The 25,727-nt window shown below is 38.7% G+C and overlaps 1 protein-coding gene across 1 annotated transcript in view; it reads left to right on the top strand.

The window, feature by feature from the left end:
* Positions 1 to 25,477, top strand: part of LOC140236722 (asparagine synthetase domain-containing protein 1-like) — a 68,286-nt gene extending 42,809 nt beyond the window's left edge. The window contains exons 9-14 of the mRNA XM_072316646.1: positions 933 to 967; positions 7,844 to 8,009; positions 15,238 to 15,305; positions 16,208 to 16,291; positions 23,048 to 23,138; positions 24,239 to 25,477. Coding sequence (XP_072172747.1) covers positions 933 to 967; positions 7,844 to 8,009; positions 15,238 to 15,305; positions 16,208 to 16,291; positions 23,048 to 23,138; positions 24,239 to 24,433 — 639 coding nt within the window. The 3' untranslated portion in view covers positions 24,434 to 25,477. The remainder of the gene's footprint in view (positions 1 to 932; positions 968 to 7,843; positions 8,010 to 15,237; positions 15,306 to 16,207; positions 16,292 to 23,047; positions 23,139 to 24,238) is intronic.
* The last annotated feature ends 250 nt before the right edge of the window (positions 25,478 to 25,727 follow it).

The following is a 25,727-nucleotide window of genomic DNA, read 5'->3' as shown; positions in this document are numbered from 1 at the left end:
TTTTTTTTTCAGCATGTTGCCATGATCACGTGTCAAAGATCAAGGTCATATTTCACTGCATCACTTCTGATGCAGTTAGATTTGTGATGTAATGTTATGAAATTTGATAACGCTCATTGTAGAATAAAGGGTCTGGTGGCCTTTCCAAATTTAGGGCAGAACTTCATATCAATCAATCAGTTAAAGATCATTAACAAAGCAGGGCCTCTGTAACTCTACTCAAAAGCACCAAAAATAGAATTGAATAGATTGAAGCAGTATTAAAGGGTTTAACGTCAAAGAATGAAGCTTTTCTCTACGTGCGTGGGAAGCGGAGAATGCCACATCATCATTGTGTTTTCACGAAAGATGCAGAGTTTGTGGAAATGGACCAGACAGTGACATGAATTCATCCCTACACCGCATAATTGTGTTTGTTTTGGCTCATGATATTCATATAATAGCATCATATTTTCCCCAACTGTGTGGGACTGAGAAAAGAACCCGAAATCATCTGAAGACTTTTTTGTTGCGCTGGTTCCGAGTAGTATGCTCTGCCGACGCTGAAATGTTTGTTGGTTAATGACTACATACACCCCAACAACAGATGGTGCTCTACTCAGCAATCCCATATGAGCACACCACGTTTTCCTTCTTCTTCTAAAATGCTCTCCACTTCCTCCCCCCCCCCCCCTCCAAGTTTTAAGCCTGAAAAGTGTTAACGGAAATATAAAGAGAAAGTGAAAGTACTGTTACCTTGGAAGAGTTCATTCAATGCCTTTCTTGTAGATTCCAACATCACTGCAGTTTATTCTCTTCTTTGTTGCTCATGACAAACAATGCTGATTTTCTTTTTTTTCTTTTCTTTTTTTGGTGTTGTTTGGTTAATTTTTGTCCTTTCATCTTCTCCTACCCCCATCTCTGCACGGACCACTTTCCGTGAAACCATCCAGGTTAATGTCACTTTGGAAGAGCTCCAAGAAGCGAGGTGAGGGAACAATGCAACATTTCTCCTTTGTTTATTCTTTTTTTTGCGAATTTGGAAAATTTCTTTGGCAGCCGGTCGCAATGGGATGATGAAGTGACGAAAGGTGGGACAGTGCTCTGCAGAAGACCAGATGTTAACAGATGGAGCATGTATGATGCGAATGTGGTGGAATGTTTCTTTGGAGGAAGGGGGTGGAGGTATTTTAGAATATACAGGTGCCTAGAGAGGAATTGTATCTAGGAAGAACATGAGGGATTTTGACTATAGAGATTTAGCAAGAACTACATGTATGGTATCTTTATGGGGGAAGGGGGAAATGGGGTTGATGGGGGGCTGCATCGGATGGCTGGTAATGAAGAAATATGGTCCACGCATCAAGTGGCATTAACCTGCTCCTGTCCTCTGGGGGGCTGCGGATGTTCATGTTTGTGGTAGTGATTGTGAGATGGAGCCAACTGATACCCAGTGGGGTACACCCAGTGGGTATACCGAGTGGATTTGCCAACTGAGGCAAAGGTGCTCTGATGGCAAGGGAGGGTGTTTCATGATTTATATTGTAATTATGATTTCTGAATTGTTTTCTTGATCAAAAAAAAAAAAGAATAACAAACAATGAATGTCCTCTTTGATCAGAGTTTCTCGATACCAACTATTAATTTTAAAAACAAACAAGAAAGTGGTATTTGATGGTATGCAATGGCTACTCCAAATCTGTATCACCCTAAAGAAGAATCATGTACTATATAGGGTGCGGATATGATGCTGACTGAACATTTTTAAAGCTAATGTCTTCCTCTTGCAGTCACATCAAACAAAAGAGTGAGGATTTTTAAAGCAAGTTAACTTGAGACTAGTGAGGCTGTAGCAACAGTTATGACATTGTTACATCATCCAATCTGAATACCACAGGCCATGTGACTTTAACTGATACCAGTTATTTGGTGTTATTTAGAAATATGTGAAACTTTTAAAAAAATCCATAGCTTCCTTCTATTTGTTCAGTTTTACTCAAACTTTCCCTTATTTGATTCTACTCTGTGTACCAGAGTCAAATTGAACATGCTGTGTAGATTCACTCTGAATATCATCACCTTGCTTAAAAAACAGAAAGAAAGAAAGTGCTTCAATGTCATTTGATATTTGAAGCAGCCACTACTTTGCCATCTGACATGCTCTCATTTTCCTGTTTTGTGCTATTTTCCAGGAATCCATGTTTAGAGCATGCCAGATATTTCATTTCCCTGGCCTGTACAAATTTTCGTCTTCTTTTCTTGGGTGCGTGTTCGTGCTGACACAAAATTTGGCCAGAGTCAAGGAATGATCCTGTATCAAGCCCAATATCCCCTTTCTCTTTCACTTTCTTCCCCCTTTTTCTCTCACTTCTAAAAGCAAATCAAAGCCCCCCCCCCCCCTCCCCCCCCCAAAAAAAAAAGAGAACAATGTACTTCAACAAGCTAAAGTAAGAATTCCTCCACCCAGAAAATCTTGGCTCTCTTACCACTAGCTGGCAAGATGGTTTAAGCTGTGTGTAGTAACTTCCAGCCTGGTGGTGAAAGACACTTCTAGAATGCTATTGACAGGTGAAATCATGTGATATGCCGGCTGTGAAGTGTCACGGTGTCTTGTAAGAGAAGCTGTCACGTGTCCTTGATTGGTGGGGGGAAAAAAGCAGAACAACAAACATAGTTGCTCGGAATTTGATTTGGATTCAGTTATTGAAACATTCCCATTTTTAATGGTTCCACTGCATGAAAAATATGAGAGAGAGAAAAAAAAAATGCACTTGTTACAGTCACTTCCGTTTAATACCTACACACAGCTGCCACAACATTTTTGATAGGAATATGCCCTCTGTCCAGATTTAGCAGCTATCCTAATTACGGGTAACAAATTAGAAACTAATGCCATTACGAGGTGTGTCCAAGTTTTTGACTCTGGTCAGTGTTAATCCCCACTTTTTACGTATATGGTAACTTAAGTAATACTAATGTCCATATTATTTTCATCATAATTTTCAAACTTTGTATTAAAATTGTGAGTGTTTTCATGTCTATTTTGGCATCATTATCCCACTTAATAGTTGACAAAGTTTGACAGTTTTTCTATTCGTGAACCACTGTGATGTTATTATTTAAGTCAGCCAATGTCTTTAAGGTATCATTTAATGTGTTTATGTTTGGATGAAAGAATGAATTATGATAATTGTTTATGACCAACTCAGAAAACAGCATAAAAATCACTTAATATTCTCTAAAAAGTAACAGTTTCACAGTTTATTTTACAGTTGCAAAAACCTTTGATTTAGAATAGGCCAGAGTAGGTGGTAGATCTGATCAAGGTCAAGGGTCAAGGTACTTTTTGAAATTTCATGGATTGACCTTGACAGCATTTTTTATCACTAAAGGTCATAGTGAGCTTGATATCTCTGGAGGTCAAGGGTCAGACATCAAGGCCAGTCATTTTGTTATTTCATTGAGTAGCTGTAGAAATACATGTAGTTTAAAGAAATATGTCTTACTAGCTCAAAGGATGAATAGTTACAGAAAGCGTCACTTGTCACACATTGGGAGGACAGAACACCTGTTTTCTGCAATAGTTTTTTTTTTTCCTTGCCTATGTCATGACAGAACCCCTCTCACACAGCTTATGCTCAAAATTCTGTATACTCCTGTATGGGAATTTGTGGTGCACTGCACACGCTTTTTAGGGGGTTCGCCCCAAATTTGGCTAGTTCTGAGCATGACAAACAGTGCAATTCCGTGACAGGTGTGTTTGATTCATAGTATCAGTTGTCAGGTACCATCTCTGTAACTTACAGCTGTACTTTTGGAAAAAGGGGAGGATTGAACAGAGTACATTGTAAGCGTAGAATTTTGCATTTAAAAAAAAATGTTTGATGGGTATAAGAACAGGTAAAAGATAGAGAAAGGAAAAAATACTATTGATAATTATCTGTGTCTGCAACATTTGCATCTTTCTTCATTTACAGATATAAATACTGTGTAAGTGGATTTCATAAAAGCTAAAAGCTGTGAAATCTTCAAATGCTTTCATTATGAAAGCCCCAGTTTGGAGACATGGTGCATCATTTGGTTTTGAGCCCACCAACCTTGCCCCCCTCCCATTACCACACCCTCTCCACTACCCTCCCTGCCTTGTCTAACCCCTACCCCCCTCCCCTCCCATCCCCCATCCCCCAATGGCTTGTTAATGAGGCACAATCATTCATCTAGCATTGTCTTCAAGACTTGCAATTTTTCTTTGTTGCTTCTTTTGACTGTGTTTGCCAGCCTTGTGATTGGATTATGTTCTTGAGTCAATAGACGCTGAGTTATGCCCATTGTTCTAGGGCTCCCAGTAGGGGGCAGGTTAAATGTTTGTACTGAAGGGAGATCCCGCCCAGCTGGACAGATGCCTGGTGGTGAGATTGTGGGAGGACAATAACAGGATGAGTAGAAATCTAGCTGTAGCAGAGAACTCTGATAAAATATGTCGCAGCGATCGTACTGGGGACGATTTTGATTGCCGAAAAAGTGTTTCCCAGGTAGTTTTGCAGGGACGTAGACAATGAATGTCACCATGTTGTCTGACCCATTGTGGCCCTTTTATCACAAAATAGCTTTGTTTGTCCTGCCACTCTTCAACCAGCTTTATGATACAGGACAATTGCAGGTGTTTTCTTTCAGGGTTATTATGTTGTTTTCTTCACATTCTTTGCTGCTTGTTCTCTCTGTCAATCTACTGCCCATCTTATCACCCCACTGTGCATGGAGACCGATGTCTTTTAATCTTGCAAGCAGCATGTGTCAAAATGATAGTCATTACCTAACAATAGCCTAGTATGTCAATGTCCTGTTTTCTTTTGTTTTTATTGTCAAAAGGAGTGCATGTGTTTTTGTGTGCCGATTTTGATTGCCGAAAAAAATGTTTCCCAGGTAGTTTTGCAGGGACGTAGCCAGCGCATGTCACTATGTTGTCTGACCCGTCGTGACCCTTTTATCACAAAATGGCATTGTTTGTTATGTGTTTTAGGTGTGTTATATGTTTTATATTCCTTTCTGTTGTTCTTTTGTACCATGGGAGTAAACGGGAGTAATTTTTTTTTTCTCAAAAACAAAAGTATCATTTACCAACTGTTAATAAGTATTACTATCTGTTACTACGCTCTGCCTCTCTCTCTCTCTCTGTCTTCTTTCTCTTGATATGGTATGGATTGAACAAGCCAAAACACAGAAAAAAAAAAACTATTTTATGTTGTATTGGCAAATATCAAAGTGACTTTGTAAAACCAATTCACACTTATTTTCAAGAAAGTCCTATTTGTTTGAATGTTGGTACAGTAGTCCCTGCTTAATCAGGCAGTGTCTGGCAGAGGATTTTTTGCCCAATCATCCCTAACTAATCAGGCCAGGCTTTTTTGGCTGTGCTAAAAACAGAGGGGGCGGATTCGATTGTTTTTTTGTTTTTTTACTTTTGATTTATCTTTGTTCTTTGTTTGGAAATTGTCACTGACCACTTTTCTACTATGATTAGCATAGAATTAATCAATGTATGAAGTGATTAATAGTAAAAAAAAATAATCAGGTTTTTATGAGTTTCATGACAGAGCACAGTTTTCCATAGGAAATGTGCACAAAATCACAAAAAAATTGTTCATGTTTTGGGGTGACATGCCATTGCAAAAAATGGGCGTAGCTTTGTAAAAATATGCACTGACATTACAAATTTGGTCTCAAAAGTTGTGCATGACTTGAACAAAGACAGTCAAGAAGCCCCATGATGAGGCCTTCTCGCATTACAGAATTATTGCGTGAAACGTTGAGGGGGGGCAGGCAGATTCTTCCCCCGCCCCTTTTAGGGTTAAGTGGAGTATTCAATGAAAAAGAGAATACTGTATATAGATTCTGATGTTACAAAATGGTTGGAGCGATGACTAGGATCTGACAGAAAATAATGTTCCATGCTGACTAGAAGTAAATTGAAAACTTAGATGCAAGGTTGCAGCATGACAGTTTTACTTTCATGCCTACAAACAACTAACAGATGTCTTCGAGTTCAAGGGGTGTGATTCATTTAACTCCTGAATTACAGATGTACTTAACACCAGAGTATGAGAGCTGATTCCATACATTATGAATGCACCCTGATCCCTTAGACCCTAGCAATTGACAGTGGGGTTCGTAAGTACTTTAAGACATCGGGGTCAAGAAAACACCCCTTAAGGTTTTTCACAAAGATTTCCATTGGTTTCTGCAGTGTTGATGTGTGAAGTAACATCTGCGATTGTAGTTGTACTTGCAGCTGCTGCTTAAACACTCAAGATGTGCTCCGATTCACTAGAACAGTTTCCCAGTCACTGATTAGGTGCTGTGCTACAAACATCAATATTAGAGGACAAGTTCACCTTCATATTTATGTGGATTGAGTGAATGCAGCAATACTAGTAGAACACATGAGTGAAAGTTTGAGGAAAATCAGTGATTCTATTCAAAAGTTATGATTTGTTAAAGTTTATGAGCAGTCATTACTGGATGAGAAGACTACTACAGTTTGTGATGTCACATGTGTAGAATGATATAAGGAAAATATAAAATGATTTTACAAATATTTCATTTTTTGAAAAAAAAAAGTTCACATTCCCTCGACTTGTCACTGACATATATCAAATATATTAATTTGATTTATTAATATTATTTCCCCTGCCTTCTAAAAGAGGCAAGTCAAGTGCTCTTTCATTTTGTGAGAAAAGTGAAAATGTGTTGAGTTTTCCTTACATTTTCTATATATTGTTCTACACATGTAACGTCACAAGCTGTAGTAGTCTTCTCATCCAGGGTTGGCTGCACTGAAACTTCCAAAATTCATAACTCTCGAATGGATTGTCCGATTTTCCTCAAACCTTTCACTTTCACCTTTCACCCATCCCTGTTTAGCTTTATGGACAAGCTGCTATCAGGATTATATCTTCAAGGTTCAAGGTTCTGAGATGTGTTCTATTAATATTGCTGCATTCTGTCAATGCTCATGTCCTCTATATGATTGTGAACTTGTCCTTTAAAGAAGTTTTTTACATTTTTTTTTTGGGGGGGGTGGGGGAGGGAGGGGGAAAGAATCTGAACTGCCAGATAGCTCCACCTCAAATTTTTGCCTGCAATGATTCTTGTCTTCCATCCATTATATTCAGTGTTTCCTATTAACATTATTGTGTTCCCCCTTTATTTTGTGTTTGTTTGTTTGTTTGATTGTTTGTTGTTGTTGGGTTTTTGGTTTTTTTTTTTTTTTTTGGGGGGGGGGTGGGTGTTGAAGACGGGGAGAGAGGGAGAAAAGACCAGAAAATAGTGGCTGAAGTTTTGGAAGACTTCCAAGTATCTCTAATTTTGCAAGCTGCTCCCTGAAAACATAGTTACTGTGGTACAAATTGTATATACAATGTACTTCTCCAATGTCGCATGATTGTTTGAATTAAAAAAACTGGAAATAAACTCACTTATTGCAACATTTCACCAATTATCAATTGGTTTCTTTGATCTTGTACTTTAAATGGATGACTGAGAAGTATTTACATCAGTCTATTTTTATATAAATATGTTCTTGGTCAATCTTGCTCTTACCTGAAGATAAGTGTCACAGTTTGTTTTTCCTCAAACCATGTGTGCTACAGACAACTGCCATTTATTGAGTCAGTGAGTCATTGAATGCATTTTTGAAATGCTTAACTACAGCGTTATGATAGTGAACATAATAATATTCTTTTCTTTAATCATTACGCTTGTAGATCTCACAACAAATTGTTGTCTTTGTGGTTGACAGATTGATTTATTTTTTTCAAACAAAAAGAGAAAATCGTTAGATACTTTGGTCTGTGTTGAACTGCAGGTCTCAGAGGCTATGTCACCTGGTCTACCCTCAGCAGACCGTCCTTGACGACAGCATAGGGTGCGCCATCTGGTTTGCAGCCAGGGGACGGGGCAGGCTCGTCGTCGCTGCTGGTGGAAAGACGGAGCAAGCACCTCCAGGGATTATCTACGATAGTCCAGCCAAGGTGTGATATACTTTTTTTCTTTGTCCTTTCTTTGTCTTAAAAGCCAGATTCTATCTCATATACCCATAAACAGTACAACATGCAGTTAGTGTCCCTGCACATTCGTCTGGCAACGTTTTCCATTCTTATTTGTAAGGTGATGTAGTAAATAGTGATGGGGTGACATTTTTTTTTTTCTGAGTTCATTAGCTGATCATTTGCAAACTGAGAATTTGATGGTCATATAGCGCAAACTTAAAGATCCAGTTTACTTTTGGGAGCAGTGATTTAAAAGATGTTCGAGATATCACATTTACGCATATGTGTAGTTCTGTTGAATCACAAAACATCCTACCATTTACAATTTTTGCCATAAAGCTTAAAATATAAGGAGATATCAGTAGTTTTCTCAATAAACCATAACTGTAGACGGTTTAGTCTGGAAACATTTTATCATGGCTATTGTTCACATTTTGTGTATTTAACAATATCTAATATGGAGGACCTGTATACTGATTCAATTTTTTACAGTGGTTGTTTCTATACCTAACTCATATTTTAGAACTATTTTAAAGCACTAATGCTGGGTTTTTGTTACATCTGCAAATGGTAAATTATGCCTTTAATCAGGTAGCACCCTTGCACTGGGGAGCTTTTTGATCTTGAGCAAAACTGTGAAAAAAATCCTTGTCTGTTGCTTTGCCCTTTGTCCCTTTAAAGTTTCTTAAACTCTCTCTCTCTCCCTCTTTCTTACTGCCCTCTTCCTCTGTCTGTCTGCCTGTCTGTCTCCGTCTCCAGCAATCACAACTCTCCCATCCCCCTCCCCCCATTTCTATTAACCACTACCAAAATGCAAACTCTGTTTACATTCATTAAAAGACTTTTTAAAGGACAAGTTCACCTTCATAGATATAAGGATTGAGAGAATGTAGCAATATTAGTAGAACACATCAGTGAAAGTTTGAGGAAAATTGGACAATCGATGCAAAAGTTATGAATGTTTAAAATTTTTGTGTTGGAACCGCTGGATGAGGAGACTACTAAGGCTCATGATATATGGAGTACAACAGTACTAAGAAAATGTAAAGAAAATTCAACATATTTTCACTTTTTTCGCATGATAAAAGAGCACTTGACTTGCCTCTTTCTAAAGGCAATGGGAATAATATTACCTATAACATATGTCAGTAATGAGTCAAGGGAATGTGTACTTTTTTCAAAAGATGAAATTTTGTGAAATTCTCTTTATATTTTCCTTGTATTGTTGTACACATGTGACATCATACACTGCAGTAGTCTTCTCATCCGGCGGTGACTGCACAAAAACTTCAAAAATTCATAACTTTTGAACGGATTGTCCGATTTTCCTCAAACTTTCAATGATGTGTTCTACTAATATTGCTACATTCTCTCAATCCTTATGTTAATGAAGGTGAACTTGTCCTTTAATGTACTTTACAACTTATGTGAAGACAGTGAGTGATGTTACAGTTACACCCGAATAAGTAAGTGCTCATATCATAGGATATTGCAATTAATATAAACTAGTAATCATTTGTCGTACTAAAAATACAGGGTCAGTTCAGTAATATCCTACAGGAGACTCTGCTGATGATGAGCAATCATTAGCAAATTTCTCCCACTTCATTTGGCCTCACACAAGATGTGAAATGTGAATCAAACTGCCAACAAGTTGGTCTTCCCTTTGGAAAGTGTATCATAATGACACAATATTTTCTCCTGCGATCTTTTTTTTCTCCAAGGACTTAGGGTCAGGGTTTCGGTTGTGATGGGGACAGGTATTAGGTTCATTTCGAAGTGAGGATTAAGATTAGAGTTTGAGTCATGTTTGTAGATAGAATTTATGTTTGGCTTGGGGTGCAGATATTTCATGGGAGCAATTGTCGTAAGAGCAAATGTCATGGAACCCTGTATCATACAACTGCACATGTATATGGCAATAAAGCCCCAGTACTCTGGAAAATCAGCTAGTCAAAAAACAAACAAATATCATCCTGGGAGAGAGGGAGTTCAAGGAGCAAACCTCTTCCTTTGGGTCAAGGGATGTCTGACCATACAGATGTCTTCTGGGTGGTCATGTGACAGGAAGTAGGAATAGAGATGGGGGAAATCATGAGTGACAGCTATCTGTCAGGAGGATTTCAGAGATGTTCAGTACAGGCCTTGACAGGTTGTTTTATTGCCTCATCATAAAGTATACAAAAAAAAGAAGAACAAGGAGCATTGTTTAAACGGTTGCGGGTTTGATTTTTATATTTCATGCAATCGTCCTTTTTTCCTTTTACAATAAAAGGAGACAAGTACAGATACACAAGATACCAGAGAGTGAAAGTTTGTTGTCGCTCCGTGTGTGTGTGTGTGTGTGTTGACACACACGATTAGGGTGTTGGTAATACTAATGTATTGACCTTTTCTCTCCGGTAAAGCTGTAGCATGAAAGGCATCGCAAGTAAACTCTCAGGGTAAAATGCAGTGTGACTCTCAGAAATCTCACCCTCACCAATCCCTGGTAAATAGTGGGTGTCCCCAAGATCTCTCGGTTTACACACGGGTAATAAGGTCTTATATATTTACCCAGGGTAGCCTCTTCAGCGTTGCCACTGCTTTACTATAGAGGGCTCTGCTATCATTATTACCCTACCATTGCCAGGTACCCATTTATACACCTGGGTCGAGAGGGACATAGTGGGTAATAACATCTTGTCCAAGGATGTAAGCACTGGGAGGGATTGGAACTCGGGTCCTCCGATCGGGAGTCGGGAGTCGTATCCACTGTGCCACAGCGCCCCCATTAGATCCCTTGGGTTACAAGTGGATGAAGTTGTAGCATGGGAGGGCATTGCAGTAAAACTCATGGATGAAAAGTGAAGGTTAGCTTACCAGTAACACCTTGCAAGTGGTTTGTGCATGCGCCACAGTGTATAATTGCACTGCAGAAGAATGGGCGAAAAAATTTCAAGCGGGTACTCATTTGCTAGTATGAAAGAAATTTCTTGCGGAGTTCTCCATCTTGGATTCCCTGTTGAATCTTCTGCGTGTTCACCCGAGTCACTAGCATGAAAGGGTCATTATCCATGATGATAATGATAGAAGAAGAAGCAGTGGAAGTAGAATAACAAGTAATGATAGTGGTATTGATATCAACAAGGATAATAAATGATAATGGCAATAATGATAGTAATGATTCATGATTATGATAAGATAACAGTTGAAATGTGACCCAGCAAGCAGTTTCCAAAGGATCAAAATTTAGGGTTGGGCAGATGTGTATATTTTAAAATGAAACACATAGATAGTAGTAATGCAATGACATCTTGAGGGTAAAGAGTGAGACATGAGCCAAAAGTGAGATTTTAGTCAGGATGAGCTGGAATAAATCAGTGTATAAAGTTGGTAATGTGCCCAGTGTATGTAAGAGATTGTTAGCTGATATGTTCAGCCAGCTTGAACCCTAGTCATCAAGTGGGTCAGTGTTCAAACTCCACCCCTCTCTACGTTTTCACTGGGTGACTGGAGATCACCAAGCTTTATCCCCTGGCTTCCTCTCAACGTACCCTTCCTCTTGGGTCCGAGAGCTTACTTGTCTCCTCTCATCGTAGGATTAAAGTCGGCATGCTTGCATGTCTTTTCATTTCATTCTTTGATTCTTTGCTGTTTTGTTTTGTTTATGTGTGTGTGTTTGTTTTTGAATGGGTTATACAAGCTGCTCAGTTGAGCAGCATCCTGTTTCAAAGAGGCACAAGATTTATAGGCGGGGGATGTGAGCGTGTTTTGACACGTGATTCTTCTTCCCCTCATAAAGTTGACGTGCAAATTACAACTCTGCCTCTTTTTCTTTCTTTTTTTTTTGTCACGACATAGCACTTGGCTCTTTGAGACATGGGGCAACCGACGGACCCACTGCACCTGGGTGGACTGCACCCCTGGGCCTCACATTCACATCGTCACTGCTGAGTCGTGGCGATGTGTCGCTAGGCGCTGCGTCCACACTGGACGCGTTGCCTGGTTCTGGCAGCAGTGTTGCCATTTTCCACTTGTCTTTTTTTCTTCAGCTCCAGGGCAGGTGTTGTTTGCAAGAAAGATGGCAGGAGGGAACAATGGTTGAAAGACAAAAGAACTCGATTGAAAGCGATCCTTAGGAGAGTGATTTTCATTCTCATTGAGGTCTTGGGTGCACTGCTGTGATAAGTCCAGTCGAGAAAGGATCATCGTAAGGGTTTTGTTTACAACCTCTCCATTGGGAGATTTGAGCATGAACGATGAGACATGTCCCTTTTTACACCGTTTTAACTGTGTTCATGTTTATTCACCTCCTTCAGAGAGCCTGCAGTCATGTGTTCATGGCGAAGTGCCAAATTCACGTTTTCACGCAGTCAGCTCTCAGTCTTGGCTTGCATTGTGTGCATGACTGATTATATACTTTTTACATCATCCCCCGAGAGTCTCAAATTTGCTTGTTTACCTATCAAAAATGTAATGAGTCTTTCTTGCAGGAGTCAATTACTGTCGTTCATCTGGAGTCTTTAAATAAATCAGGCATTGGAGGCTTTGAGTCGTGGTGTTAGCCAAAGACTCAGCGGACACATTTTAGGATTGAGGGAAGAGCAGTTGTCGAACCGATCCACTCGGAGTCTCTCTCCGCTGTGCGATGCTGTTTTGATTAGTTTGAAGAAATACTTTGCCTGCTCTCTTCATTTCTTAACCAAACTCTGAAACAGCAGTGCCTTTGCTCTAGATGAGGTCTAATCTAAATATGGCTTCAAAGTTTGTTCATGATTTGCACTTTACTACATCATTTACAATGTAGAACATGCTAATTTAGGAAACTGAAAGTCGTAATATTCAAGCCACATTTGTGTCTCTTTGCTGAGCTTGGGGGCAATGTCAATTCTAGAATGTGACAAGCAGTGCTTTGCTCAATATTGTCTAATTATCTATGCCATACACATTCAATATTACAGGAATTTGTGAGAAATGGATTACCAGTCCGTAGATTGTGCTTCCACAAGTGTATGTGTCATACAAAAAAAGAAGAAGTGAAGATGGAATCTTAACTTTAAGTAATGCAAATAACGAGGTTATAAAATGTTCGGTCAGAGATTGAGGGCAATGCCTCCAAACAGGAATACAAGTCACACACATGTTCCAGATTGTAATCAAAGTTTGAATAAAAGCAAGAAAAACTTGGAGGAATGATAATTTATGGTCGAAAATGTCACAACTGGCAGAATGATTCAAAAGACATTCATTACTTTCCCTCTGCTCAAAGTACATGTGCGGGGCAGTTATATATCACCCACTGTATTTATTTTGCTCTTTGATCACTGTCAGTGGAATGTAAAAGAAAAAAAAAAAAGAATGTGAGTCCTCTTTGGCTCTATGAAACAAGCAGTTTATTTACAACCTCTGCTTATCCTCTGAAGAATGTTGTCTTCAAAAAGATGGGTCGGAACGAGGAGATGGTTTTTTGAGGCTACCCTCGATAGGATTGCGGTGTCAAACATACATGTGTTCCCAGTTATCCAGCAGGCAATCAGCTGTGTTTACTGCCACGGCTGCTTCCCCTACTAACCTCCGTAAACGTCCGATGCATTTCATTTCCAGCCGTCACGCCGAGCGTTTATGGGCCTCCGAAGTGTAGTGAAAATCTGGGCCGACCCATCTTTCGCACCTTCGGAGCGAGCGGGGGAGAAACAAACTTTGAGGCTGAAGCCCAATTGGGGTTTCCCCTTTCCTTCCCCCCCCCCCCTTCTCTCCCCTACCAGTGGACCCATTAACAGTCATTCCCATTAGGATTGTTAGATTTTTGTTTTTCAAGAGCAGCTGATGGAAAGCAGAAGACATGATATGCATGATTAAAGGCAAGGTTTTTGTGCTTGGTTGAAAGGTACATGTAGCAGCTGGATTTTAAAAAAAAGAAGCGGGATAAAAAAAAAAAAGTATTAGGAAAGAAATAAGATTGCCTGTACAGTAATGTGACAGATTGAAATGGCAGTATTGTGGCCATCATATTGATAATCTTGCGATAACACTTCCAGCTCCTGAAAAATAGATTTGTATGCTTTTTGATATTTTGAACCAGTGCTATGCTGCAGTAAATAAAACATCTACATTGACAACCACATGGTAGACACTGTGGGGGGGGGGGGGGGGGGGAGGATTTTTGTGTTATAGTGGAAATCGGCACATCGTTGATTTGATTATGCAGTAAAATTTGCTGTTTATTTCTTGATTGTACAAATACACAAAGAACCCCAACTGTCGCTATAATGCTTGAAGGTGATTTTGTGATTTAAGATGGAATCAACCCTCTCCAACAAAAAGTATCCCCTCACTTTAAAGACAAAAAGACGAAGAGAAACAATAGTCCCGCAGAGGGTCACTCCCAATTAATAACTTTGCCAAGGTGATGGAGGCATAGGGGGGAAACTTGGTTTTGAGGATCTTGCCCCGAGTTCATTGCTCTCATGCGTGGATGGGCCCAACTTCCCTCCTTCCGTTGGGAAGGGATAATGTTGCATGCGATGTGACTTGGGCCTGGACTGGCTTATAATGGACTTCTCTTCTTTCCTCAAGTGTAGTTCAGTGTCTTCTATAAGTCTTTTTTTTTTCCTAATTTTGATGGGTTGAAAACCATTTGCTTTTATTTTATTTTAAAGCTGAGAGTCTACTCTTTCAGCATCTGACCTCAACGCTAAAAGCAAATCTCATCTTGTAGCTTATTTCTGTTGTTCTGATACAAGTTCAAATATTCTCATTTCATGGGCCTTTGATGTGCTGCATCCCAGATTACAGATTTATATGGACAAAATACAGTATACAAGGCATCTGCAAGTTTGTGTTCATGCATTGGTGTCACACAGCGTGAAATGTGCAAAACTGTTGAAAAAAACAACAACAACAACTTGTGAAAGATACTGTGTGCAGTTGTACACTTATCTATGTTTTCTTTATAGATTTGTAAAAAACAAACAAACAAACAAACAAATCTCAGACGTTTGGTGAATGTTGGACATTGAACTGACTGTGCCAGCATTTTCAGCACATCTGGTGAACATGAGGAAAATTTGGATTTTTCCTTCAAAGTGATTTATCCTCACTGCATCTCATCAAACCTGACATTGAATGTGATTTGCATGCAACAATGAGCCCATGAGTCCCGTCGAGAGCCAAATAAATGTCGCGTCTAATGTGACTGCTCTGTCATGATTCATTCTCCCCTGCACAGGTCGTCCTCGTCGGGATGGGTGCCGATGAGCAGCTGGCGGGGTACTCCAGGCACAGGTCAAAGTTCAAGTAAGTAGACCAGATGGCAAATACCCTCTTGTCTTCAATAGAGAATGATTTCTCCTCAAAATGGTGCCATTATCACATGCACCCTCCTTGGATCTTTGGACTGCAATTTCTTGACAGATTAAATCCTATGAAAAGCCTTTGGTGTGTGGCTGACCCTCCATGGTTCATTTTGTATGGTGTCCAGCTCAGAGTTAAGTGCTTCAAAGAGTTAAAAAACAACAACAGCTCTATAACCACTTGAGAACGGACTGATTTTGCTACAACACGCATTTCCCATAGACACCTGCCCGAGTATGCTCGGGATTCGTCCTCAACGAGTTAACAGTGTGCGGCATCATACCTCATTATAACTGGATTCAGCAGTCGAGGCATATATAATTAATAGATATGTCTATTTTTTACTGTTATTGTTGTGGAGTTGTTACCATCGTCATGAGTGGTAGTGGTAGTAATGGTAGTAGTAGTAATGGTAGAAGAAGAGATTATATCATCACTTTTATCGCCATTAGTTTGATGGTCTTAGAAGCAGAGCTGCATGGTATCTACGTATGTATGTAGCTGTCTTTTATCATGAATGACATATTTTAATATTGCATATCATTGCCGTCATTCATATAGGTAGGAGCAGTAATAACAGTTGTAATGGTAGCAGTAGTAGTGGTAGTATCATTACCATAATCATCTTCATCATACAATGTAACATCATCATTATGACTATATTAAATTAAAACAATAATTCAATGATGATGATGTGGATGATGGAGATGATGAAGATCATTGTAATGAGGAGGATTATGATGATGATATGTACCGGTAGCATGAGAAGCGACAGTATTCCTCCTGTCTCATGGAACATTATCCAACTCTTCTTCTTGTTTTCTGTATCTTCCCTGTATGTGCAGCGCTGAAGGCTGGCCAGGACTCCTGGAAGAAATCCAGATGGAGGTGGACAGGATATCGGCCCGTAATCTGGGAAGAGATGACAGGTGCGGAGACCAAACAAACAATCTCAAACTCCTGCAGACCAGACTAACTTTAACCTGTTGAGGACGGACCGATTTTGCTACAACACACATTTCCCATAGACGCTTGCCCAAGTATACTCAGGACTCGTCCTCAACGGGCTAAAGACCTGGTAATGTAGGGAAACATGGATGGTCCAATTGAATCAATCTTCATTCACTGCCCAACGGTGTAAATTCGTTAACCACGGATAGGGTCCGTAGGGAAGATGTGCATCAAAGCATACACTCATTGGTAACAGTCAACTTGAAGTCAAGATTCTTCAGCTGTGTGTGTATTCGCATAGAAATCAGTGATAAAGGTGTTTACAATTCATTAGAAGGATTCTCAAATATATCTGCACAAGGCCAGCCTTCACACTCCATGGTATCCCCACGCTACCGGTCTTTAACACCATCCTCTTGCTGCAGTTACTGTGTATGCAGTGTGGTGATCTGCAGAAAAGTATAGGAGAATGCATTTTTACAACCGTAGGAACACTATATCAATGTCAAGTTGGCAGCTTAATCCGTGTAGGATGATGGTTGCCTACAGGTGGAACCAACAAATGATTTTTATCACCAGAGACAGCAGGTTCCTGTATAAACCTGAGTGCTCTCGCTCTCTATAACCGGAGGGCCAAACCCCAAAAAGTCGCTTACTTAACGAGTGAGTTGCACTCTCTCTACAAACTAAGTAGACCATGCTTATTTTCAAGTTTTTATTGTAACAAACAACATTCCACTGGTCTACCTCAAAAAATTTGTTGCGAAAGCCTCCAAATCCAAGATGGCGTCCAAGATGGCCGACATATTTACTGAATTTGTTATATGCAAGATAGAATTTGATTGAAACATCAGACTTCAACAAATTTGATGTCATATGAAAGAGAATAAAATTATCTACAAGTTGATACCATTTTTGTGGGTTATTGTGATCATTGGATTGAGATTTTAAGGAAAAAACACTCATTTTTTGATATTTTTCTGAAAAAAGGAAAATCATGAAAATGCTTGATTCAGCATAAATCAAAGAAAGACTGAAGGATTATCTTGAAACGTTTCAAAAATTTTGATTGACATATAATTAATATTTGGAGAAAATTAGGGGTCAGTACCATCTTTGGATCAGGAGTAATAATGTCTCAAACTTGAAAACTCACTACGTAAAAATGGCCACTTTAGTTGTGACAAGATCTTGTTGGTTGTGAAAAAAGCCTGTGCACGCCAAGACTACACGCACCTCTGGCACTGGCGCTTGTAGCACTGCCAGTGGTGCGTGTAGTAGTCTTGGCAAACGCAGACTTTTTCTTTGACAAACAAGGGTTTGTGCCTGCAAACTAACTTTTCATACCAAGTGGTAGCTCAGGTGATGCTGATTGCTATTATTTCAAAGTAGATTGTTCTGAAGCAGATGAAATGAAGCAAAAAATATCTTTCAAATAGAGGTAGAAGCTTGAAACACTAACCTTGCATAGAAAGTTTAAAACAAAATTTGGATCAATCACTCAAAAAATTCAAGATTGCAGGCCATCAGAGCTGACATAGTGTATTGCGCCAAAGTAAATGTATCATTTTGATTTTGATACAATTTTGTCTGTTTTGCTGTCTGTTTATATGGTTTTTATATATTCTGAACATTTTAATGGTATTTCAAAACATCTTAGGCTTTTATGGAGACATTTTTCAGAATGCACCATGAATATTTCTCTAAAAAGTAAAAAAACAAATAAAATTAAAAATGTTTATGAAAACCATGCAGAAATTAACATCTTTCCCATAATATAATCAGTATTTGGAAAAAATTAGGGGTCAGTATTGTATTTGGTTCAGGAGTTATAATGTCTCAAACTTGAAATCCAATTTTACATAATATATATTTGCACGCATCTGTTCCCAAAGACGTCACAGAGGGTCAAATCCTAGATCGTGCTTACTTTTCGAGTTCCACTCTCTCTATAGACAAGACCATACATAATATTAAGTATACTAAGCAATGTTCCGTAAGTACACCTCAGTAGATTTGTTGCAAAAACCTCCAAAGTACAGATGCGGTCCAATAGGGCCGCCATTTTTATTGAATTTAACATTTCAAACATAAAATTTGATAGAGACATTGGATTGCAACAAATTTGATGTCATATGAAGGAGAGCAAAACTTCATAAAAGTTGATACCACTTTAGCTGTGTATTGTGATGAATTGGGGGGGGGGTTGTTTACTTCTCTTTTTTGGGGGGGGGAGGGAATACATATTTTATATTGTTTTGAAAAAAGGAAGAAATGTAAAAATGCATGATTTAATATTTATCAAAGAAGAACTGAAGAATTGTTTTGAAACTTGAGATTGAGATTTACTGTGATTGAGACATAATTCATATTTCTGGAATTATAGGTAATATCATACACTGTTGACAAGTTAACATCTAAAACTTGAAAAAATTATATTTATGCATTATAAATTTTGCATACAATGTGTTTACATGGTCACATGCAATATTGTTATGATTTAGTGACTTGCAAGTACCTGCAAACTAACTTTTCATGCCAAGTGGTGTATAGGTGTCGCTATACTGTAGCATTTCATCATAGTAGATTGTCCTGAGGCAGATAAGATTGAACAGAAAGTGTTTTCCAAAAAGAGATAGGAGCTTAGAATTTGGCACAAATTTGGCCAATGTGTAATATTTAGCGATAAAAATAGTATCCACACAAAATTCAAGATGGCGATAATTAATCAAGGTTGTCGTTCAAGGCATTATTTCCCATTAGTGCACGTAAAACAAAAACCCAGCTTTACTTATAATGTCTCAAACTAGTTCTAAACTGTGACTTAGGGATAGAACAACTAATGTACAAACTTAAATCAGTAAAATTAATGCTAAATATTGTTCGATATACTAAATAGATCTGATAGGAATGTTTTTTTTTTAATGTACTAAATTGTTAACAGTTATTATGGTTATGGTTTCTTGAAAAGAAATGGTGATATCTCCGTATGGTTTAGGCTTTATTATATATTTTTGTTTTTACATGGTAGAATGTTTTGTGATACAACTAACCTGCACATATAAATCGAATGTGATATTTATCCCAATGGTAAACAATACCTTTAGTGTGTTTTGCGTGAAAGTTAAATCTCAACTTATATACTGTAACTTATAATTTGATATATTTTTTAAATCTTCTTATATTGCTGTCTATTACATGTTTCTATACATCCGAACGATATTGTACTAGTGTAAACCATATTGAGGGTCTTTTTTTTGGGGGGGGGGGGGGGAGGGGGGGGAGGGGGGGGTGGAGCTCATTCCTGTGTTTGGGTAAGGCCCAATCTTTGATAAAAAAGAAATGCTTCTGTATCAAAGATATGCTTTTTTACTTGTATGTTACTCTGCTGTTGTAGAAACGTGAATGATGATGGTATGTGTGTAATAATGTCTGATCCGCAGATGTCCTTGAAAGCCCTTCTGATCCGAACCCCCCCCCCCCAAAAAAAAACAAAAAAAAAAACAAAACAAAACAAAAATCCGACATGGCGGCAATTTCTCAACTTTGCTCTTAAATGTGTTGTGCGAAATTACTTTTCAGTATATTGTTCGAATAAAATTGTCCAAATTTATTATTCGTGCTGTATATTCACATTTACAAATAAGCATGCTAAAACTGTATTTACTGTTATCAGATTTTCTTACATTGTTTTTAGGCTGATTTCATGTGGGTTTATAGTGTCACAATTGATCTGAACTTATGCCATTGGTATGTCTAGATGCCTTCCCATATTAGATATAAGGATCTCTCGAGAGTGAAAATGTTCATTTTCATTCATTTTAGAGTGACCTCGTGGATCACTCGAAGAGTGACGAGTGATCCCTAAGGCAGGGCTCGAAACTAACGGTGGTCCGGTGGCCCAGGGCCACCAAAAACGCACATCGGGCCAACAAAATGTCAGAAATGAAGAATTTGGTGGCCTGATCGGGCCAACGAAAAAGGTCGGATATTTGCCTTTGGGCCACCAAAAATAAAAGTTAGTGTGGGGCCCTGCCTAAGGTCACTCTAAAATGAGTGAAAATGAACATTTTCACTCAAAAGTCACTCCAATTTCACTCTAAATTCACCGTTTTCTGTTATTCACTCCTCACATCAAAAGTAAAAACTTCCACTCGATTTGTTTCTTTCTTTTTCGGAGAATAGAATATCACTGGTTTTAAAAATATGTCCATAAAAACCTAAGACGGTTTAAGATAGCGCAACAGACAAAATTGTATCAAAATCGAAATAATACATTTAATTTGGCGCAATACACTATGTCAACTTTGATGGCTGTCATCTTGATTTTTTTTTTTTTTTAGCGGTTGATCTAAATTCTGTCTTAAACTATCTACAACAAGGTTGATGCTAAGTTTCAAGCTATTACCTCTATTTGAATTTTTTTTTTGGCTTCATCTCATCTGCTTCAGAACAATCTACTTTGAAATAATAGCGATCAGTATCACCTGAGCTACCACTTGGTATGAAAAGTTAGTTTGCAGGCACAAACCCTTGTTTGTCAAAGAAAAAGTCTGCATTTACCAAGACTACTACACGCACCATTGGTACTGCTACAAGCGCCAGTGCCAGTGGTGCGTGTAGTAGTCTTAGCGCGCGCAGACTTTATTATGACCAACAAGGTCTTGGTCACAACTAAAGTGGCCATTTTTACGTAGTGAGTTTTCAAGTTTGAGACATTATAACTCCTGAACCGAAAGTGGTACTGTCCCCTAATTTTCTCCAAATATTAATTATATGTCAAACAAAATTCTTGAAACGTTTCAAGATAATCCTTCAGTCTTTCTTTGATTTATGCTGAATCAAGCATTTTCATGATTTTCCTTTTTTCAGAAAAATATCAAAAAATGAGTGTTTTTTCCTTAAAATCTCAATCCAATGATCACAATAACCCACAAGAATGGTATCAACTTGTAGATAATTTTATTCTCTTTCATATGACATCAAATTTGTCGAAGTCTGATGTTTCAATCAAATTCTATCTTGCAAATAACAAATTCAGTAAATATGGCGGCCATCTTGGACGCCATCTTGGATTTGGAGGCTTTCGCAACAAATTTTTTGAGGTAGACCAGTGGAATGTTATTTGTTACAATAAAAACTTGAAAATAAGCATGGTCTACTTAGTTTGTAGAGAGAGTGCAACTCGACCTCTGTTTTTAGCTTTTGGCCCCCTCGGTTACTATGCTCTTTTATCTTTACAGCTTTCTGACATCGTTTTGAAAACATCAAAGCTGACCATGATTTTACTAAATTTGAGTTATTACTCCCACTATTTTTTGTTCAACTTATATGAAAGTGAAATGGCCTACTACAATTGTATGTAGTGAGAGGTGCAAATTTAGGCGTAGCAGTTCTCGGAGAATGTTGCATGTGGTGTGCAGCTGTGACTGCCATAAAAATGGTCCCTCTTCAGGAGGTAGTGTGCTTGCTTTAAAAAAGAGTTGCCCCCAAATGGTTTGGCTGTGCAATGGTCCCTTGATACTGACCACATTCATGGGAACCCTGTGAGAAACAATCATGTTCTGGTTAATGGACACACAGTTGATTTATAACCATTGAAAAGGAACTCATTGAAAGATTACATGTGGGACTACAGAAGTTTTGTGTTTACTTGATACATCAGAGGAAACGATCAGGACAGGGTTGAGGACAGTTGCCGGTTTATGGCAGACTTAGTTCCTGTCGACCAGATCATGCACCGGGTGAAGCTGGAGGTTTAGCTGCGATAAATGTCATCGTAAAACTCCTGCTGATGGCCAGGATTTGATAAGCTGTCCTGTATCATGAAATTAGCACAGTGTGAATGTACAGTATGGCCCGAATTCACGAAGGCGATACAAATGAAACCATGGTTTAAACCATGGACAAAAACCATGGAGCGCCAAGTGTCGCACGGAGTATTCCGTTACGAAATTGGTCATTTCGTCGACAAAATGACCATTTCGTTAACGAAATTATCATTTCGTGGACGAAATGTTAATTTAGTTACAAAATGTCATTTTGTTACAAAATAATCATTTCATCAACGAAATGACTGATTTCGTAACGAAATATTCCATGCCACACTTGGCGTTCCACAGTTTTTGTCCATGGTTTAAACCATGGTTTCATTTGTACCACCTTCGTGAATTCGGGCCTATGTGTCTGCATTGCAACACCCTGGCACCCTACCTGAAACATACACATGCTTTTACACATTCAAGTATTCACCTCGGCAAAGGGTATCTTTGTTAAAAAATGTAGCCTTGTGAATAATAATTCCTTGATATCTATTTGTCAATCTCACCATGTGATTTTTCTTTGGGTTATAACTTTTCATTGTTTCTTTTTGATAATTTTCAAACCATATTACTCCACCAAAACAACTTTTTTTTTAAATGGAAATGTGATATCAAAAATATCACAGTAAATGTCAGCTCAAAAGTTCTCGGTGAAGTCTTTGGTTAATGTGTCAAGTTGTATGCACTGTCAAAACAAATGGTAAATGCACATCACAGGTAACAATGTAAAAGTTGTGTATGATGAAGTGCAATCCATCAGTTTAAGTGAGATATGACCATTTCAAAGTTAAATGACTCAATGGCAGTAAACTGCACAGACTGTATGTAAATATGTTTATATCTTATGCATACATTCTGTATCTGCTCTAATCTTGTCTTGTCTACCTTATTATACACTCCTTGTGTATCCAGAGTGATTTCTGACCATGGGAGGGAGTCCCGCTACCCTTACCTGGACGAGAATGTCGTCTCCTACCTCAACGGTCTTCCCATCTGGTTGAAGGTATGACCCCAATCTTCAGTGTGCTTTACCATGATGATCACCACACCGACTCCATGTCATAGTCTTCTACAAGAGTGTATCAGGTTGAAAACATTGTATCTGTAGTCGTGCCATGCTCATAGTATTCAGACTCTGTGCATGCTCCCATGTGCCCAACCCTAAGCAACCCCAGGGTTTGCCCAGGGATGGCCTGACTTACTGCTAAATCATGTCAGCAAAGCTAATCCCAGTCAAGGAAGTAGAATTGAGAACAAGTGACATTAATTGCTCATCGTAGACCGTTGAAGATCTGAAACAGCCACATGCTTTGGCCTATCATGGTTCAAAGTGATCCCTATCTCCTATTCTCCACTGCACCCCCCCCCCCCCCAGAAAAAAATTAATTACAGTTTGAGGATGTGGATATTATCTTTGTGCATTTTTATTTCCCCCTCCCCCTTTTTCATATTTGGCTAAACTCTTTCTCTGATTTATAGGCCCGTCTGCTATGATTTTGCTTTTTTCACCATTGGCATTGGATGTCCAGACTCTTAAATACTGTCAATAACCAGAGATTTTACACCCAGTATTTCTTGTCCCCATTTTATTTCATTTGTTTAAATTTATTTACTTGTGCATTGTTGCCTTGGCCATCGTGATTAACGTCTGCATCAATATACTTCATTTATTAAAATAATATCAAATCTGTGGAGAATTGATTGAAAGTTGATGAAAATTCTAGCTTAAATTACATTCTCAAAATACTTGTTTGTTCATTTTTTTCTTTACACAGATAACATTTAGAATGCATAAATGTAGTGATGCTACAGTTGGTCAGGAACGCTTTGAGCAATCAATTAGGCTGGTGTAAGAAGTTTGTTTAATGTGTTACGTGGTATATCATAATCCAAGGTGGTAAATTACAAGGTTTTCACCTGAAAAGGATATTTCTCATTTCTCTTTCTGTTACTGTGGTTCTTGATCATAAATTAGGTCACTAGCAAATTGTCTTCAAGTCCCAGTTAGCAAAGTATTACATTCAAGAGATGGATGGCATACAGTTCTATAAGTGTGCAGTACCATTAACCATATTTAGTTTGTTCTTCCTCTGTGTGTTCTAGGCTGATCTCAGTCTTCCCAGGGGAGTTGGTGAGAAGCTGCTGCTTCGGGTCGCTGCCCAGCAGCTCGGTCTGGGGGCGTCGTCACGGTTACCAAAGCGAGCCATCCAGTTCGGCTCCAGGATCGCCAAGCTGGAGAACAACAAGGAGAAAGCCTCAGATGCCTGCACTAGACTCGACCACCAGGCTGCAAATTGATATCACTTTGTATCAGTTACAATACCATGTGCAAAGCATCAGATACCCATGGTAGACTCTCTCACCAGGCTGGTAAACTATCAAGCTTAAATTATTAGACCCTGACTAGACTCATTTGCCAGAAAACAGAAATAAAAATTGAAATGCACTATCATTAAGCAACATCAAGTTGTGGAATCAAATTACGTTCGGAAAAACAAACCATCGGAGGAAAGCAGTCAGCGTGTACATTTAAACTTCAAGAAGATGCTTACAAAGCAATTACAAAAGAGTACTGTATAATCTGTTATTTTGGCGTAGAGATGTTTTTGCGAATGAGGTCACCGACATTCTCGCAAGATGGTGTTTTCACAAATTTGCACTGAGGCTATTGTAAGTGGCGCTATTACCCAAGCGCATGGTACCATTTTCGCATGTTGTTAAATTCACAGTCCAATGATGATTCACGCAATTCTCGGAAATTAACCCTCATGAATATGATAGCTTAAACAGTACACAATAAAGAAGAGTGCACAAAACTAGTAGTCTCAGTCATCAGTCTATGGAATGAAGAGATACCGGATATTGCTTCAGTCAAAAGCATCAGAATGGTACAGTGGACTTTCACTTGGTAGTTAAGCTGTAAATGCAGAGATTGAATGCAGTGAATGAAATGCCAGCAAACAGAAACATTCTCTTGGGCTGCATTAGCCTTGATTGCCAGGCTGTGCATCGGAATTACGTAGAAAGCTTACAATTCATTTGATGGAACATCAGCATCACTAGGCCTACATGAAAAATGATGAAACAGCATGGGCTGATGCTGGTATCAAATTTAGTCATGGCTTTTCCCTTTACCAGTCCTATATTGGATTATGAGGTCCCATGTGTGCTACTTTCATTTATCTATTTCGGTGAATCATGAATACTGTATCAAGCTGCAGAATCAACCAAACAGGGTGAAGAAAATTGTTTGTACATCTTTGTACATGTACATGCCCAAGTGGTATTCCTGTATTAAACTGTACATTTAATTATGTGTAATAAAAAGAAAATATATTTTCAGTACCCATGTGTGCATTTACCTCCTTGTTGTCTTCAGTGTTTGAATAACAGTTGTTTGAAGCATTCTGTGTTTTATGGCACAGTTTTAAAATGTCTATAGGAATAAGTAGGAATGAGGTGCATGGAGTGCAACCAACCTTCTTCATCTTCAGCCTGTGATTGGTCTAAGAATTCTGCATTCTACAGTACCTATATCACCCTGCCCCTGTGTGTGGAGGCAGGAGGTGGTTGTGGGATCGTTGTTTGTATT

This window comes from Diadema setosum, chromosome 13 (assembly GCF_964275005.1).
Source record: "Diadema setosum chromosome 13, eeDiaSeto1, whole genome shotgun sequence".
NCBI lineage: Eukaryota > Metazoa > Echinodermata > Echinoidea > Diadematoida > Diadematidae > Diadema > Diadema setosum.
This window is presented reverse-complemented; position numbering and strand designations above follow the sequence as displayed.